The sequence below is a fragment of the Rhipicephalus sanguineus genome, chromosome 3, assembly GCF_013339695.2.
Source record: "Rhipicephalus sanguineus isolate Rsan-2018 chromosome 3, BIME_Rsan_1.4, whole genome shotgun sequence".
NCBI classification, from domain to species: domain Eukaryota; kingdom Metazoa; phylum Arthropoda; class Arachnida; order Ixodida; family Ixodidae; genus Rhipicephalus; species Rhipicephalus sanguineus.
The window spans coordinates 206,761,823-206,779,656 of record NC_051178.1 but is presented as its reverse complement, the minus strand read 5'-3'; the positions used below and the strand labels follow the sequence as shown (position 1 = coordinate 206,779,656).

At 39.7% G+C, this 17,834-nt stretch overlaps 1 protein-coding gene across 4 annotated transcripts in view; it reads left to right on the top strand.

Annotated features, from left to right (window-relative positions):
• The window catches only part of LOC119388162 (protein unc-13 homolog B), a 317,102-nt gene that overhangs the window by 272,766 nt on the left and 26,502 nt on the right, over positions 1–17,834 (top strand). For all 4 annotated transcript variants that reach the window (XM_037655819.2, XM_037655817.2, XM_037655818.2 and 1 more), the window contains exons 17-27: positions 5,499–5,640; positions 7,049–7,090; positions 7,568–7,695; positions 7,877–7,992; positions 8,496–8,558; positions 9,230–9,327; positions 12,836–12,986; positions 14,267–14,335; positions 14,933–15,022; positions 16,150–16,409; positions 17,687–17,772. In XM_037655819.2, coding sequence (XP_037511747.1) covers positions 5,499–5,640; positions 7,049–7,090; positions 7,568–7,695; positions 7,877–7,992; positions 8,496–8,558; positions 9,230–9,327; positions 12,836–12,986; positions 14,267–14,335; positions 14,933–15,022; positions 16,150–16,409; positions 17,687–17,772 — 1,245 coding nt within the window. The remainder of the gene's footprint in view (positions 1–5,498; positions 5,641–7,048; positions 7,091–7,567; positions 7,696–7,876; positions 7,993–8,495; positions 8,559–9,229; positions 9,328–12,835; positions 12,987–14,266; positions 14,336–14,932; positions 15,023–16,149; positions 16,410–17,686; positions 17,773–17,834) is intronic.

Genomic DNA, 17,834 nt, shown 5'->3' with positions numbered 1-17,834 from the left:
TTATTATTATTATTATTATTATTATTATAACTACTATGTTTAGTGCTACTACTATTTGATTCGTAAATTACTTCTTGAAACAATTGTAATTTTACACCATAGTATAATTGAAGGTTCTCCTCACATAAAATATATTGCATTTATTAAAGTATGGGACCAAATTTGCTGTATACACAGCTTATGAAAGTTTTTTCAGACACAGAATGCTGAGACTCTGCTGCAAGCTTAGATTTAGATGAAGGCTGTGTTTTTCTGTTCGCATCACAGCCTGCTTGTCATCCATATCTTGAAGTTATTTCTTCCACATACTTCCTTCGGCTCTTGCATCTCAAGGCCAGAGCCACTCCATCTAGTAGCACTAGTAGGAGGAGACCTGTAGAGGCATGGGTTCTGCCCCCTCCACACCACACATGGGTGCACTGTCCACTCTTATCTAGGCTTCTCTTTTCGGTCCTTCTCGGGTGGCATACCCTTGCTAGCACAGCATGACGTATCCACATAGAGAACATCTGGAAAGAAGTGCTGGTTTGGAAGTTCATCAGACATGCTTCTATGCTGCACCTATAGTTTCTTCTGCAGTGGGTGTGTGGTAAGCAGTGTGGTAAAACTTTGGGCATTGTTTTACATAATAATCATACGCTGATTAGGCCAGTAAATAATGGTTAAGGTTTAAATAGTAAAATTTTCCTTTATCTATATGCCTCCTCTCACACATCCCCATGAATTTGGATGAATAATGTGTGTATATTGACTATATCATTTCCCTAGCACAGAATAGAGTTCTGATGATTCTAAAAAAAGTGGGAGATGAGCTGTACAGTGGGTGACGGATGTGTTTAGATTAGAGATTATTTTTACTGTTGTCATTTGTTGCACTACCAGTTAATACACACTCGCTAAGCACAAGAAGCCTAGGTCAGTGTACAAATATATTTCCAAAAGATTCCCAAGCAGCACTTAGACCAGCTATGTGTGCAAACTGCACAACATGGTGGGCAGAACATGTCAGTTGCACGACATTCCTTGATTGCCAAGGTACACTGTAAGAAACAACCATCTCTGACAGTATATAAAGTTCAGCCTCTGCCCGTTTTACTAGTTAGCAATCTGTACTTGCAGTATCTACAGAATTTTTTTACATGTGAAAACTAGTTACTAGTTAGCAATCTGTACTTGCAGTATCTACAGAATTTTTTTACATGTGAAAAAAGTAGCTGTTTTAATTTACCTGAATGGAAATGCCGTGGTACTCGAAGAATGGAAAAAAATCCAGCTTTGAGCATTACTATAGCCTCCTGCATATTCTGTGCTGCCAGATCACTAGCAAGCAATGAGAAGTGGTCATTATTGGAACTATGGCTCTGACACCACTTACTAAAGGTGCCTGCAACACATTTCTCGCATTTTTGCAGTTTTCTGCTTACAAAAAGTACAGAAAGAGGCATTGACATGTGAAATACGATTTTTTTTCTGCATGTGGCTTTTCAAAACGATATGTTCCTGCCACACATAGCTACCATTGCTTTTAAAGCACAGACAGAATTTGTCCTCCACCACTGTGTAGTATCAGCATTTTATACTAGTAAGGTTTGTTATTGCTCTACATTAAACGTAATGACTCTCACTGTACATAAATGGAACCTCTGTAGATTATGACTGTTTGATGGTGATCTGGCAGAAACAGAAGTGTATGTAAGAGGCTGTGGTATGGCACACAAAGCAAGGGTTTTCACCAAGCCTGTCTATGCGTTATTTGCCTTGTGTGGTGATTCCCTCAGCCAATGTCTTTCCATTCTTCAAGTTATGCGTTGACTGGGCTGATTTCCTGCCATATTCCCATACTGCCTGATACTTGGTATGCCTCCTTTCAATTGCTTGTGCAACGGCTTGCTGTGCATGTTGCAAGTACCCTTGTATGTGTGCAAATTACAGCATGCCAGCATTTCCTGTGCTCTTTGCATGCCACTCAAGCTCCTCTCACATCATATGCTTGCCCATGTTCCTCACAGCGGCCCTACGTCTTCAAGCAACTTAGATTTGTAGTCCATGCTGAAGAAGGCCTTACAAGGAGTGATCCAAAGCTTCTTGGAATCACACTGCTCTTTTATAAAACAGGGCAGTGTACTGCACCACTCTAGACGATGCTTGTAGTATCAGTAATGAGCTAACCTGAATATTTTCATTGTCTTGTGTAATAATGTTTATTCATAATGTTTCTTTTTTAATTATATGTTGCCATTCTTTCACATGATGTCTGATTTAAAAAAAAGTAATACACAGAAAGTATTGACACACTCACAAAGATATGCATAGGGACAGACAGATATCAGCATGAAGGTGAATGCAGACACATGCATGCAACTTATCACAACCAGTGTGAAACACCATAAAGATGCCATTATAAAAGCACACAACGTGTACAATTCCCATTATTCTCATCAACAAAAGCTTGCAGATTAGTTTATTACACACATGGAAACATTTTATAACAGCAGAGCAGCCTACCACTCTCCATTAGGGTAGGGTTGCATATTTCCAAGAAATTTTGGGTCACCCCTTGTTTAAGTTTGTTGAGATATCGTCCCTTTATGGACTCAATGAGGGGGGCCTTGTGCATGTTCAACTTCCTGCAGTGATAAGCTGCAGTTACTCATGGGAAAGACTCTATTCAGTCAGCCTTACATTGACTAACCTGTTGTGTCATGTGTGTGCAAAGTCATGTGTTGTTGGCAACATACTACTTACTTGCAGAGATGCTGTTTATCTCAAGGTATTTCTCGCCTTTATTTAATTATACTTAAATTGATAGCCCTTGCAACATTAATTGTTTTTTACATAGTAAGTGTTCACAGGCCACGTTACTTAAGCCTAAGCTAGGGACTCAAATCAGCAGCAGCTTGAGTGGTCTAGTGTTCAAATGCTGTTTATTATCTATAGCTTCTATTCAGTACAGACCCACAAACCAATTACTGCACCACGTGGATATTGTAAAACCTCACACAACAAACTTTCTTTGTTAAACAAATTATTTTATAAAGAAAGCAGAAAGATCCTTGAAAATCCACTTAGAATTATGGGCACTAAAATACTGTAATGGCAACATGCAAAGCAAGGAAGTTGTGCAGAAAGGACCATACAAATTACCATACAATGACAGAAAAAAAACTTTCTTGGTGCTCCAGGCATCATGGTTCGTGGTGAGCAGTCTTGTTTACCAGGCGTTATTATTTCATATATCTACAGCAATTAAATTAGACCCATTTAAATGCATAAAGTCTTGGCAAATTCGAAAAGGTGCAAAAGCGAAACGTGTAAATTTGTTTTCCAGAAGTTCCCACACCAGCTCACCGTGGCATTCAGAGTGTTGGCAGCGTGTACTTGAGCCTTGTCGGTAGTTGTTTATTGGTAGAGGACTAGGGTGCCTTCTACAAGAACACCGTTGCATTTTAGGCTGAATGTAACGTTCAGCCTAGCATATTTCACAAGTTTTTCTGTTTCAAAATAGTTCATTGGAGAAAAAAAATGCTTATAAATTTGTGATGTCACACTGACGTGCCAGTGCTGGGTTCTCAGCAGAAAGTTTAAAAATGAAAGTTTGGCCTCCATTTTATTCATTAGTGATCAACCCTCTCATGCTGAATGAATGAACAAAAACTTTTCAATTAATATTTTGCCCTAGTCTAAACCGATTTAATGGAGCTTTATTGCATCCCTTTCAGTAAGACACACAAAAAGTAGAAGTGTATATTTTAGTAGTGTCATACACCTTTCTTCATGTTATAATGTTAACAATTTCTTTTTTTTTTTCATATTCTGTAAATTACAACATATTATTACACAAGTTTTATCCTTGTAGTAACGACTGTATGCATTTGCTGGAGCCCAATTAGGTTGCCTTAGCAAAAAAAAAACGTTTGTTAAATAAATCAGCAAAGGGAAGGTCCTTAGAAGTATGCATGACCACAAAAAAAAAAGAGGCAAGACACCATAGAATTTTTCTTTGTTGTACTGAGGTTTTACTGTCCTGAAAGCAGGCACTTCTTACAAAACATTCGTTCTAATTCAATACACGCAGTTTTATGAGGCATTTGCACATTAGATTGTGTTCTGAGCTGTAGCATTTCAGGAACCAAATGGCTGTTTATAGAAGGGTAGTGCTATTATGGCATTAAACCTTCTTAGCTTTTTGAGCATATCTGTCATCAGTGCTAGGATTTATTTAGTTAACTTTGTTGCATTTAGAACAATGAGATTTTTCTATGTTATATTGCGACTTTAGGTTTGTGTGTATTGGGCTTCTCTCTATCCGATAGTCATGAGAAAGACAGCCTAAAATGACTGTGTAATCTGACTGGCATAACTATATATTCTTTTACTATGCATTTAATGAACTAATAAGGAATCCAGGTTAGAAATCGATGTTAGTATGCTATTATATAACTTGGTTAGTAATTCAGCCATATTCAGGTATTCTCCATAGTTGACTTCCATTATTTCGACTATGGCAGGGCTTGCGGATTGGTTTTCATTGCCTGAAGTGGTGTGGTACACATGATATTTGTATTGTACACATCCATCATTAATACGAACACTATTGCAATTAACATTGAATTCTTTCAATCAAATGTCATCAACTAGCTTAAATGAGGTGGGTGTCAACTCAACTGTCCAATTCACACCACCACTGTCACACTGTGATCTGAAGGTGCTTTCAATAGTTAGCTGCTGTTGTCAGCACCTTCAGTGCATTTCCATGCCCATGTGACTCATAACATTTGTACGTTCACTCTCAGTAATGCACACTTGTTTTAATTGTCCGATATTTGATGTCCCAAATTCTTTATAAGGAGCCCTTTCCAAATGTTTGAGATTTAGAGCACAACCAAATTAGAAAAAAAAAGTATATTAACCTGCGTTGAAGTAATGGAAGTTCACTGTATTATATATAAGTAGTTCCATTAGGGCTGAAGCACATTGTTTCTGCCTTGAAAAAAATTAAGGTCACGCTTTTTATTATCTCATTAATTGTTCAGAGCTGCTTTATATTTCAGATCATTTTCGTATGTGCTTTCATTTATACAAAAACATTAGGTGTCAGATATTTGTTTGTTCCTTTAACTATATCTTTGCCAAGGAAGCCGCTACGAAATAGTAAAATTTGATAACTCCAGCCAGCTAATCATTCAAATGCCAATACATTCCTTACTCTTGCCTTAAATGTGTAACTTAATGCATGCACCCTGAAGACCAAGATTTAGCTTTCATTTCATCTTGCATAGCCATGTTATTTCATTGTCTAATACCTGTTGTATTTGTTCAGTGTTATAAGCTTATTTTTGAACAAGTTATGTCAAGTGGCTGGAAGTCCGAATTGCTTGTTCAGTGCATGCAGTGACTATCGTGGTTTGTGCACTTCCTCACTTATATACACAGTGGGGTCTATGTGAAAAATTAAATATGAATTTTAATCACCACCACCTGGTTCACTTTGTGTGCAGTCATATGCGCGCAAGGTCTCATAGCGAAAGACAAAAGTGGCACAAGCGATCCCTATGTAACAGTTCAAGTTGGCAAGACCAAGAAAAGGACACGAACCATGCCAAGAGACCTGAATCCAGTCTGGAATGAGAAGTTTTGTTTGTGAGTGTGTCTGTCATTTGTTTTATAGAGTGAGAGGGACACCTGATATACAATAGAGTTTTAACACAGTGCATTCTGTGCATGCCTCTTGGCTGAGGAACCTTTGCATACAAACTGTGGAGGTTAGCTGTAAAATGCATGTTTACAGGCTTCCACCTTCTTTTGTTTCTCCGTGCTTTGTACGATCAGTCTCACTACAGGCGAATTTCTGGTACATTATCTTTTTTTTTTGTTCTTTATGACACCCACGTTGCTTTTTGTTTTTGTTTTTACTTTGACAATACTTTGCCTATATTATGACTGGCTCTTATTAGAGGGCAGATAAAATTTAGGCTACACTGATAGATTAATGCTTGAGAGAGTATAAAACATCAATATTATCTACAACAGTGGCTTAGTAATCAAGATATTGAGTAAATGAGGGGCACAAAATAATAAACATTCTAGTGCTGGCCCAATGACTTAGCACAGGCTCAGTATAATTCTGCTACTAGCGCTCAAGCAATCATCAACAGAGTACTGCACGATATTGTAAAATGGGATAAAATGCTACCTAGGCAGTGCACAAACTTGTATCCCAGCGATGACTTTTTCTGAATAACATCCACCAATTTCAAAGGCTGTGCTTTAGGGTGCTGCAAGTGCCAGATTCAGTAGCGGGAACAAAGAATGCATCATGGCCAGCATGTTCAATATACGCTTTCTGGGCAACAACATGGGCAACACGGGTGGCCATAAAGTTTCATCACCCACAAAATTCCCCTTCAGTAGTTTCATTAACTCGTGTTTGCTCAGAAAACTCATTCCATCTGCAAGTAAGCGAAAGCTCGCTTTCTGGCCATGCCTTTACATTATTTAGGCAACTTATAGCCAAGAAACTGCAGTGCCACCTATTAGGCAGTAAAGAACAGTGATGGTGTAAATAACGTCACTCACACCTTTCGGGGGCGGGCAATATGGATTGCACAGACTCTCGCAGCGAGACTTTCTCTTACATTAAGCATTTTCTCAACATAAAACATGCTCTGAGAGGTTTCTGGAGCGGTACTTTACGATGCCCGTTTACTTAACATGTGCCTTTTAACAATTGCATACATCCTTTTTCACATCACCTGCAAAACAAAACAACATTCTGGCCACTGTAGCTGCACTGGAATGGAGGTGAAATGCTCAAGCACTAGTGACCTAACTTTGATTGCACAGTAAACAATCCCCAAGTGGTTGAAGTAAACCCCAGAACCCTAAGCTGCGTCATTTCTTCACTACCATGTTGCTTTGAGACATTAAATAAGGTTAATCACTCAGTAAACTTAACTACTGTTTACTTGCCAGTTATTAGCTGCATAGTACATAAGCTCAGATTTAGTACGTGGCATTGAATATGTACTTTGCAAATTTTCCTCTGCAGTGAATGCCATAACTCTTCGGACCGTATTAAAGTGCGAGTTTGGTGAGTTGCCTCAATTTCTTCTATTTCGTTCGAGGATTGTGTGTGTGTGTGTGTGTGTGTGTGTGTGTGTGTGTGTGTGTGTGTGTGTGTGTGTGTGTGTGTGTGTGTGTGTGCGTGCGTGCGTGCGTGCGTGCGTGCGTGCGTGCGTGCGTGCGTGCGTGCGTGCGTGCGTGCGTGCGTGTGTGTGTGTGTGTGTGTGTGTATTATAAATTTTTATTTGTCAACATCCTCAAAGATCAAACTTCCTTTTTATTGAAACCCCATTGTTATACCAAGAAACTGCGATTTATTTTACACTATAAAGGATACTGCCCTTGTTAGTTGTGCACAGTTGTTACAGCAAACATGCTCAGTCATGGCCCAGTGGCAGCCCTATATTTAAAGTGAAAAGTTTGCCTTAGAACAACCTTACGCTGCTGTGTCTTGTCAGAGTTCTTCTACAACATACGAAACACAGTGCTCAAAAACTTTTTACAGGGATGAAGATAACGATTTGAAGTCAAAGTTGCGGCAGAAGTTGACGAGGGAGTCGGACGATTTTCTTGGCCAAACAATCATTGAAGTCAGAACTTTGAGCGGAGAGATGGACGTCTGGTACAACCTTGGTAAGCTTGAAACATACATTATTAGAAAGCCTCATGCTAACTGCAACTTGTGCCAGAATATCCCATTAAATTGTTCTTTTTTAGTCAGTGAGCGAGGGCATGAACACGTAGTCAATTATCAGGAGCTAATGCATCTCCTGATACCAGCTAGTAACATCGCGATACACAATTTGTTTTACAGAGAAACGTACCGACAAGTCTGCAGTGTCGGGGGCCATCCGTCTCCACATTAACGTTGAGATTAAGGGTGAAGAAAAGGTTGCGCCATACCATGTGCAATACACCTGTCTACATGAGGTAAGATTGACTGTTATATCATAGCACCAAATACTTTAGTCAATCATTTTTGGCAGTCACAAACTTTGCATCTTACCAGTTAGCAAAATAGTTCGGATATTGCACGCTGTACTGCTTATTTGCATTATGAGGTAGCATACAAAAAGAAAAGAAGTATCGATTTAGCCTTTGTTTGCCTGCTTGCCATAACCTCTGTTAGAATTTAAAGAATAATTACTAACACATATTTTTTAATTAGTGGAAACTGCACTACACACGTTTTATACATAAAAGGATGACATCTAGGCAGTGTGGGTATGTGCAGATTTTTGCTGAAGGAGAATACAGCCTGTCAGTTATGAACTTTGTCTATGGCTATAGAATGGCACACTGGAAAGACTTTTCCCTCACTTGGATTGTTAAGGACACAAGCTGACTCCAAAATGTTCATCTGCATTATGTGTGTGTTGTACATAGTTATCTATGACTGTCAACAAGTTTAACGTTTCTTATTGTGTTTTCAGAGCCTGTTTTATTACCTTTGTGAGCAGAATGGGGGAATGGTGAAACTGCCAGAAGCTAAGGGGGTAAGTTCTTTGAATTACAATAAACTGTCGTATAGCATAGAGGCACATAGCATGAAGCCAGGAACAGGATAATGGCTGAAACAAGAGCTCGAAAAGTTGTATAGTACTACATGCTCCTGCGTATACAATGTAATGTTCATTTATGTGCCGCAACTAGAGGTTACAATATGCCACAAAACATTGAGGACAGGCAGCACTGTTGAAGTGCTGAGAGCAGCCCGTGATCTTATTTGTTATTACTGACGTTGTTCAAGAACAGTCTTGTGCATAGCATTTTCCTTGTTCTCGCATGAAAAGGAGGAGTAAGCTATTTTTCATTTATATGGACACTCAGCATTGCTACATTGCATGTTTCAATTAATACCAACCAAGGTCATATCACCTTGAATAGTGCATAAAAGCATGATGTGAAAGCTGAGTAGCACAGTTATTTCTGCTCATCTTTTGACTTTTCAGATTCATGCTATTTCTGTAAATATTTGCGTGAATTTTGTATGTTTCTACATGAACGATCTTTTATCATGTCATTGAGCTATATTGACCTACTTTGCACATTTAATTACACCATTTTGCTGCTATGTAAGTTAATAAAGCCACCTTCATTTGGTGAGAAAATAATAATGACCAAACATATTTTGCTGAACTCTCACATGCCAGTAATTTTTCTGCAGGATGATGCATGGAAGATCTACTTTGAGGAAACTGCACAAGAGATTGTGGATGAGTTTGCAATGAGATATGGGATAGAATCCATATATCAGGCAATGACGTAAGCACTAATTTTTCTTCATCTTTCTGCATATTTGCTGGGGGTGGAAATTTCTTTTTCAAATATGCGAAATTTCAAACATTCACAATATTCACAAAATAAGTTATATTGTCACAACCACATGACACTGTAACTTTTTTTCAAAGCCACAATAGCTTATCTCTGCAAGCAGGCCCGTAGCCAGAAATTTTGAAGGGGAGGGCACTTGCTGAAGGCCTTGACTATTTGAAGAACACCTATTTTGAGAAAAGCACCTATCTGAGGAGGCACCAATTTCGGTGGGGGGGGGGGGGGGTGACGAGGAGGGGCCCTTGTGTCCTCCCCCCTGGCTACAGGCCTGTCTGCAAGTTGTTTTGTCTCTTGCATGTGTCCCTTTCTAGAACAAGACATTTAGAAAGCCTTGCAAGATTTCCTCATAAGTCATGACAGCATATGTCAAGTATATAGATGCGCTGTCCCCGAAGTTTTACACATCGACATCATACATGCATTCTCACAAGGCTGTCACATGAAGTGTAAGACATGTCACTTCATTCATGAATCCTTGATAAATACTGAATTTGCCATGTCATGTTTACTGAACTTTAGCATACAGAGATTGCACTGAGACATGAGCCACAAGGCTTATGTGGGCTTCAATTTACTCGTGTATAATTATTTTTATGAAAAAGAAACATTCTTTTCAGATTTTGTGTGTTTTATTTATGTGCGAATCACATGCTTATAGTAACTGTTAACTATGGTCATGTGGTCATGACTTTGATGAAGGCAGCAGTTGGCATGTTCAAGACGAAACTCTTTATTTGGGCGAACTTGTGCTCAGGAAACGAAAATTCGAACTACAAGCAATAGACGCTGTACACTGATAGCAGCGAACAGAGCGTCGGCCATCGATAATCTGATCTGCAGTTAGGCGCGTCGGCATTTATACATGTGGCACCGAACATTCAAGTCTTATTGCTGCTGGCCGCGCTAGTTCCGGAACGAACCCAACTGTTTCTGTTTGCATGCTCAAGCCTATCAGAAGATTCTAAAACAATCTGGAAGGTCCCCAGACATTCGGGCGTGGTTTGTGAAAGGCAGTGGTTGTACACGTGACGGACCGGTTACATAAAAGTACAAAAGGAGTGTGTGTGGCACTATTGTCTTCTATTGAAATCCAACAATCCAGCATAATGACGGGATATACAGATATATGTATATACATGTATGTATCCTCCTGAAAATCCTTTTACATTAAAGTATTGCACATTGCCTTCAATCCTCAAGGATACCTAGGAAGCAATTACTTTGCATGTTCAGCCTAGATATGGTGTCAGATGCACGCAGAACAATACTAAGGTGGTTTAAATATATTCTTGCGACCAGCTTTTGACTAAATTGGCACTAATTTGTTATAGGCCATTGTTTCGTTATAAACAACTAAAAGCAGCCATGAAGAGTGTTTCAAATGCACAGAGGTTCTTAGGCAGGCTAGTTGGTTTGTGAACATCATGGCAGTACAGTGCAGAAAACGGGACAGGCGCTGTGTCCTGTGCACTCATTGTGCCGTTTTTTGCACTGTTCTGCCATAGTGTTTTAAATATTGCAAAATGACATAGAAGTCCAGGATGCAGCATCAGCACAAGCCACTGCACAATTTTCTGTCTCTTTCGCTGTTTTTAAGCAAAAAAGATCAGTTTTTACCACGTCAAACATTAATGGAAAGTTGCTTTGGTGGTTTGTCAACATTATGGCAGAGCAGCACAGAAAACGGGACAGCGCTGCGTCCTTTGCGTTCATCGTACCATTTTTTGCGCTGTTCTGCTATAGTGTTATGTTAAAGGCCAACTCCAGCGATTTTTCGAGGCCAATGGATTTCAATAAAATTTACTGGGTACTTTCCTTTTCACATTCCCGTCATTTATGCCAAATTACAGGCTGGAGACATATGCAGATTCATTACAAATGAATTTTATTGATTGCCCCGACTCTCTCCACCTTGCTTCCCAGAATAATTGGCAACATTGTGAGCGTGACGCCATTTTTGGCAAACCGGAAGTGATGGAAGCGAGGTGCCACTACAGCGTCTGCTATCATTGGCTGGGCGTGCAAATTTCAGTTCCCTGTGGGCGTGCGTGCGATGGGTGGCAAGTGGTGTTGCGTTGTGGGCTGCACACGAATCCCCGTAGAATTACCTTGACAATCACGAAACACTCGCACCTAAGCGTTACCCCGCGTCTTTATATTGAAGTGTTTTAGCTAGCAGGGCCGGTTTACTGCACGGAAAGTGCGTTAATACGGTACTGGCTGAAGAGTGCACATGCGTGAACATTACCATATGGAAACACTTTCCGTAACGTATACAGGGTGCACCGTGACCGGGCCTGTCGGTATACGGTGAGCTGCACGTCGTACGAAAGGCAGCTCGTACTTGGCTTATATTAAGTTTCTTCGGCCCTACCTACGTGATGTTGAACGTCGCTATTGCCAAATTTATGCACTCTTCCCATAGCAATATTAACAAGCTTTAGTTAGTCCACAAACTTCTCAGCAATAGCATTTTACCCGATCGCGGCCCCACAAACTTGAGCCGCCTGGACAGGTGGTGCCATCTGGCGGTGGAATGTGCAACCAGCCAAGCAAATAACTAAACAGGTGTGTTCTACTTCATCGAAGAGGAATGGCGATTTTAGTTGGCCTCCAAATGTGTCCAAATCGCAGCTGTCGTTTTCCGATCGCTCCGAGGAGCTTGTGCATGTAGCACAGTCAGTCACAGACATGGTACGGCTGTTGCGACAGGGTCACCTTTCCCCTGAGCATCTGCTATTCGCCGCTTTCGCAGCTTTCATACTACACGCTGGTGGGACTGGCATGCCTTGCACAATTTCTGGTTTTTGCTGACTTGTACGTCACGTGAAGACAGTACTGCTCGGTTGGGTTTCGGTTTCGGTGTTACGCTTTTTTGCTTATTTAAAATTATTGTCCAATTTGCCGAGTATTTATGCTATCGGACCCGCGACAGGAGCGTCTCAGGAACATAAAAGCACCATTACTTTGACGTGGTCAAAAAATCGCCGGAGTTGGCCTTTAAATATTGCACAATGACATAAAAGTCCAGGATGCAGCATCAGCACAAGCCACTGTACAATGTTCCATCTCTTTCGCTGTTTTTAAGCAAATAAAATCAGTTTCAAACATTAACGGAACGTTGCTTTGTCCGCATGCAGACATCCTACTTCTGATACCTGACAGTGTCAGTTAAACTGAACAAATAGCCAATGTTTTACAGTCATAATTCAACAGTCGGTATTAACAACTAACCTTAAGATCTATTGCATCCTTGGGCTGCCTTTATGTCTCAATAGCACCTAGAACATGGTCTTACTGTCGAGTAATATTTTTCAAAAGGCCTGCTATTGATGTAACATATTTAGCACTAGCAAGAAGCTAGCCATTTGAAAGGATTCTGCTGGGGTTACAGTTGAACATTCTGTATATGCAATGGTACCTGCTCTTCCAATTGTAGGCACTTCCACTGCCTGTCGGTCAAGTACATGTGCCAAGGGGTGCCTGCTGTGATGAGCACCCTCCTTGCCAACATCAATGCTTACTATGCACACACGGCTGCATCGTCTGCGGTTTCTGCCAGTGACCGCTTTGCTGCTTCTAATTTTGGCGTAAGTCTTCAAAGATGTCTTCTACCGTGTCATGTCTATTCTTTTGCACTATGTTGTGTGTTTTTGAAGACAATGAAAGCTCTTGCCTTCCGGGCAGGGGGCTGAACAGATTTTGAAGCGTTTTCAGACATGTGCGAAGGCTTCAGTGTCAAGATACATGTTCTGACCTACTTATTGTTCTTTTACCAAGCCCCACTTTAGATAGCACCATGTTGCCTCTTCTGTGGCCTACCTTTCCAGAAATATTAAGAAGGATAGAGTTATAATTGCATCGCTCTGTAGTTATTCTGACAGTTCCTAAACTGAATGCACATTTATTTCTTAATTAATAATGTGATAAGTGCACTAACTACGGTTTTGAGGCACTGTGTTACTGTTTGCCAAATACTCTAAATAATTTCAAAATTACTTGTGAAAATGTACGTATTCTCTCTCATTCTTCTATTGTAAATATGCTTTGTTAAATATTTCTGTAATAATATTTCCTTTTTGTAGAACTTTTTTTCAATGTATAGCATGTGCATTGTTGGTTTGAATTGTGTTTAAATTTACTTTGCTTTTGCCGTCGTGTTTGCCATAGTGAATCTGGGACGTGAGGCATTGTCAAGCTGTTTTCATGCAGCTTTTTTTTTCCTGTCCCAACCACTTACTGTAAAACTGTATGTGGGTAAATAAACTCAACTCATCTCAACCACAAGTGACATAGACATTGTGTTTTATGCCCTTCAGGTACCAATTTTGTCTATTGAAAATTTAGTTTGACCACATTTCTTACATCACCAGAATTCTAAAAGGCGTAATGCTGCCAACCAGATCAAAAAATTTTAATTCTTCAGTGAGTGTTGTCTGGTTTACCAAATGTTGACTCTATGTGAGAGCTCTCTACACGGACATCGCATGACACCAGCTATTTCAGGTCTAGCATTGTTGTGAAGTGCCCATCTAGCCATGTGAAATATATGTTGGATGTAAAACATTATGAAAAACAGTGTAAGAAGTGATGGAGCTACGTGATGGCATACAAATATCGAGAGCAGACATGTAGATATCTACCTCACAACTCATTTTACTAAAACACTTTACGCATGGTATTCTAACCTGTAGCATAGGTTAAGACACAAATGCTTCATGGCTTATGTTTCGTCAGTGCTTTTGCTTTTGATGTGCTATCGTGGCATGCACAATTGTGCATGCGGTACCTGAAGGGCTTATTATCTGCAAGCTGTTATGATTGCGGCTGATAATGACGATTAAAATTTTGTCATTTCTTTTTCTTACAGAAAGAAAAGTTTGTAAAAATTTTAGACCACTTGCATAATTCTCTAAGAATTGACCTCTCTATGTACAGAGTAAGTATGCCCATGCTTTCTTTCCTCCAAGCACATGTAGATTTCAGTTATCCTAATTCTGATTTAATTGATCTGATAGCATTTAAATATCTCACCCAAGTTTCAACACTGTACACTTGCATGATTTTTTAAAATTTAGATTTTTTGAGTCAAAGGTATAAAAGTGTTATCACCTTTGACATCAGTCCAGGCATTCAAGGCAGTGTAGATTATTAATGCACTTATGCCATTAATAGTAAGCATGTGTAAAACTGACAGTGCATGGACAAGGTAAAAAAGAATAGTTTGATGCTTCGTTTTGTTTGATTGGCCTTTTACACTTACTGTTTGCCAAATTAGGCCTACTTGTTGGACTCTGCGTACCTTCAGTAGCATTTGTTTCGAGTGACACCTCATGGCAGTTTTAAAGCCTAAAAAATGTAGCTTTCCATTTCCCTCATTGTGAGGGAAATGGATAGCTACAGAGTTCTCGTAACAACTTAGCCTGTTTTTAGACTGAAAATTTGTGGTACTGTGGAAAATGAATATATACCAGACTTTAGTTTTTGAGATATTGCAAACAAGAGTTGACATTGACATTATTATTTTTTTTTCCAGAACAATTTCCCTGCATCCTCACCAGAAAAGCTGCAAGATTTGAAGTCTACTGTAGATCTACTCACTAGCATCACTTTCTTCAGAATGAAAGTAAGCAGTGTGATATTATAACCTGAATGTAGCTACAAGCCTGGATTGTATTTAGGCTTTGTTGTACTTTTACTCTTTTGTTTTGTGTTTGTTTCTACACTGCAAACAACAAGGACTGATATATATCAAATTCATTGCAGAAATTAATAGTGTGCACAGTGTTATTTGTACTATACTGTAAAAACTGAAATGCAGAAACTAGTTAGAGTAGCATCTTATGTGTGGTGATTTTACTTATTTTAGGTAGTAAGCATGTACCTTGAAGCATATAGAGACAATAATTGTTTCATTTGCTTAGAGAGATGTCATCTATGATTTTGGTACGCATTGCATCACTTGAAACAGCACAGTTGTGGCTAGATGGATTTTTATAGGAGCTTATCTTTTTTTAATGCAAAGTGCCAAAAGACGGTCGAGTGAATATGCTAATATCATAAACAGTATGCATGCCATGTGGACAAATTCTGATGAAATGTCGACAACTCTTGAATAAACTTGTATGTGCTAAGAATGTTGACATACTATTTTTGTGATGCTTTGCAAAAATTCAACTCATTTGATAGCAAATTGTTAGTCTTGGCTATTTAGTAATCCAGAACTATGAGATTTTTAGCACAGAATCTTCAGCAAAGACAGAAAGGCAAAATGTACAAGCACTAACTTCCACTTAGCATCACAGTTGTGGCTATTAGGGCCTGTTGGTTTGGCATCAGTGACAATTCGTAGTGCAAATAACACGGATGCAAAATAAGGCACGAGACAATTAACGAGTGGCACGAAACAACAAATTGTCACTGATTCCACCTAACGTTTAGTGCCAGATGCTTTGAATGTATACAGAAAGATAAAACAAACGCACCTAATCACCTGGTCATACCATCATCTATGCATTACATTGCACTTAACACCAGCTATCATAAAGACAACTTGGTACATCTTTGCCAGTAATGAAAGAGAAGGAAGGCTGACACACTCATAATCATCACTGTTTATTGCCGCAGCTTCCACAATCTCACGCGTGCAATGGTCTTTGTCCCTAAACAGTACAACAGTGTTGTCAGAGAAAGACTGTATCTACTATCTAGTGTGCCACAACGCCTAGAATGTGCTGTGTGGTTGGACTGCAGGTTCAGGAGCTCACGAGCCCACCACGGGCCAGCACTGTGGTGAAGGATTGTGCGATTGCGTGCCTTCGGTCAACGTGCCAATTCCTGTTTGAGAACTGCTACGAGCTATTTAACCGCGAGTTCCAAGTGGAGCAGCCTGACAATAAGGAGGAGGAGCATGGCCCCAGTGTGCACAACCTTGACTTCTGGCACAAACTCATTGCCCTCATGGTGTCCGTCATCGAGGAAGATCGCAACAGCTATGCCCCCGTGCTCAACCAGTGAGTCATTAGGCTGCGGTGTTGTGTTCTGCGCTCAGTATTTATTTAAACCCTCAAGTGTTCTTGACAGCCTCATTCACATTCTGGTTAATGACGAGCTGACCTTGTCTTGTGTGTTTCACCACCTTCTGAATGACTTTTGACAACCAGAAGTCATCAAAGCATATTCGGTTTCTTTTTTTTTTCACTTAGTATCTAGATACGTATATAATCCATATAATAACAAATAATCAAGCTTTTTTTCTATGCAATCCTTTCTGAGTCAGTTTTCTGTTTTAAAGAACTTACTGAAACATTTCATGCCGTAAAAAATTGGGTCATTATGACACCATTAACCTTAAAAGGGGCACTGACACAAATTTCACTGCTGAGATACTCTGTGGAATCGATTTCTGTGAACATGAATATATCATCTATCAAATCTCAGCAGTGAATATAGTTTGAAAAGTAATTTATAAGAATGTGGAAGTTCACATGTACAGTCTAGCGCTATACGCTACACTTCGTGATATTGACATCACCTAAGGTGACCGCCAATTTCCGCGACGTCACCACTGCAGCCAAGCTAGCTGGCACAGCTAGTAATGATGACATCGTAGTCTCCATTGTCCTTTTAACACGCTTGCGCCAGCAGAGCGAGAGAAGTCTTAATGAATGAAAAATGGTGAGCAAGACCTGTACCAGCTGAGCTAATATGTCATATTTAAACTAAATAAATAGGGGTCTTGGGCAAGTAACACGAAACAATAATTCACGCATCGCTATAATGTATAAAGGAAAAAAATGCAGAAAGGATGGCCACAGCACAGACTGAGTGAGCCATCTTATGTGCACACCTTGGATTCATCAGCAGATGTTAAGCATCTCTAGACAGTGGTGGCACTGGCATCATTTTAGGTGTCGAGAAATAAGAAGCATTCATCGCAGAAACAGAAAAAAAAAATAAATGGAAAAATTTTAAGAGAAATTTGCTACACAACTCAATACTTTGGTGATGGAGACACGTAGCAAGAACTTGGGAGCATAAATTGGATGAACCACACAATTAGGCTGTCAATCTATAACTCCAAAATGTAATCTTGTTTTGTGGATTCAATTGCCCAATTTTCTTGAAAATTGTATCGTCAATTTCTCATTGTGTTCAATACGTGATCTGCTAAGGTGCAAGATGTCTTACCACTGCAGATAATGAGGTCATTCATATCTTGAGGTCTGCAGATGTAATGTGAATATGAAGCAAATGTGATGCTCCCACTTGAATGGTGATTCTGTTACAGGTTTCCCCAAGAGCTCAACATTGGACACCTGAGTGCGCAAACATTATGGAGTCTGTTCTCGCAGGACTTGAAATATGCTCTTGAAGGTGAGCGGTGTATAAGTTCCCGCTATTTCCTAACAGCTCACTGAAAAGTACATTTCTTCTGG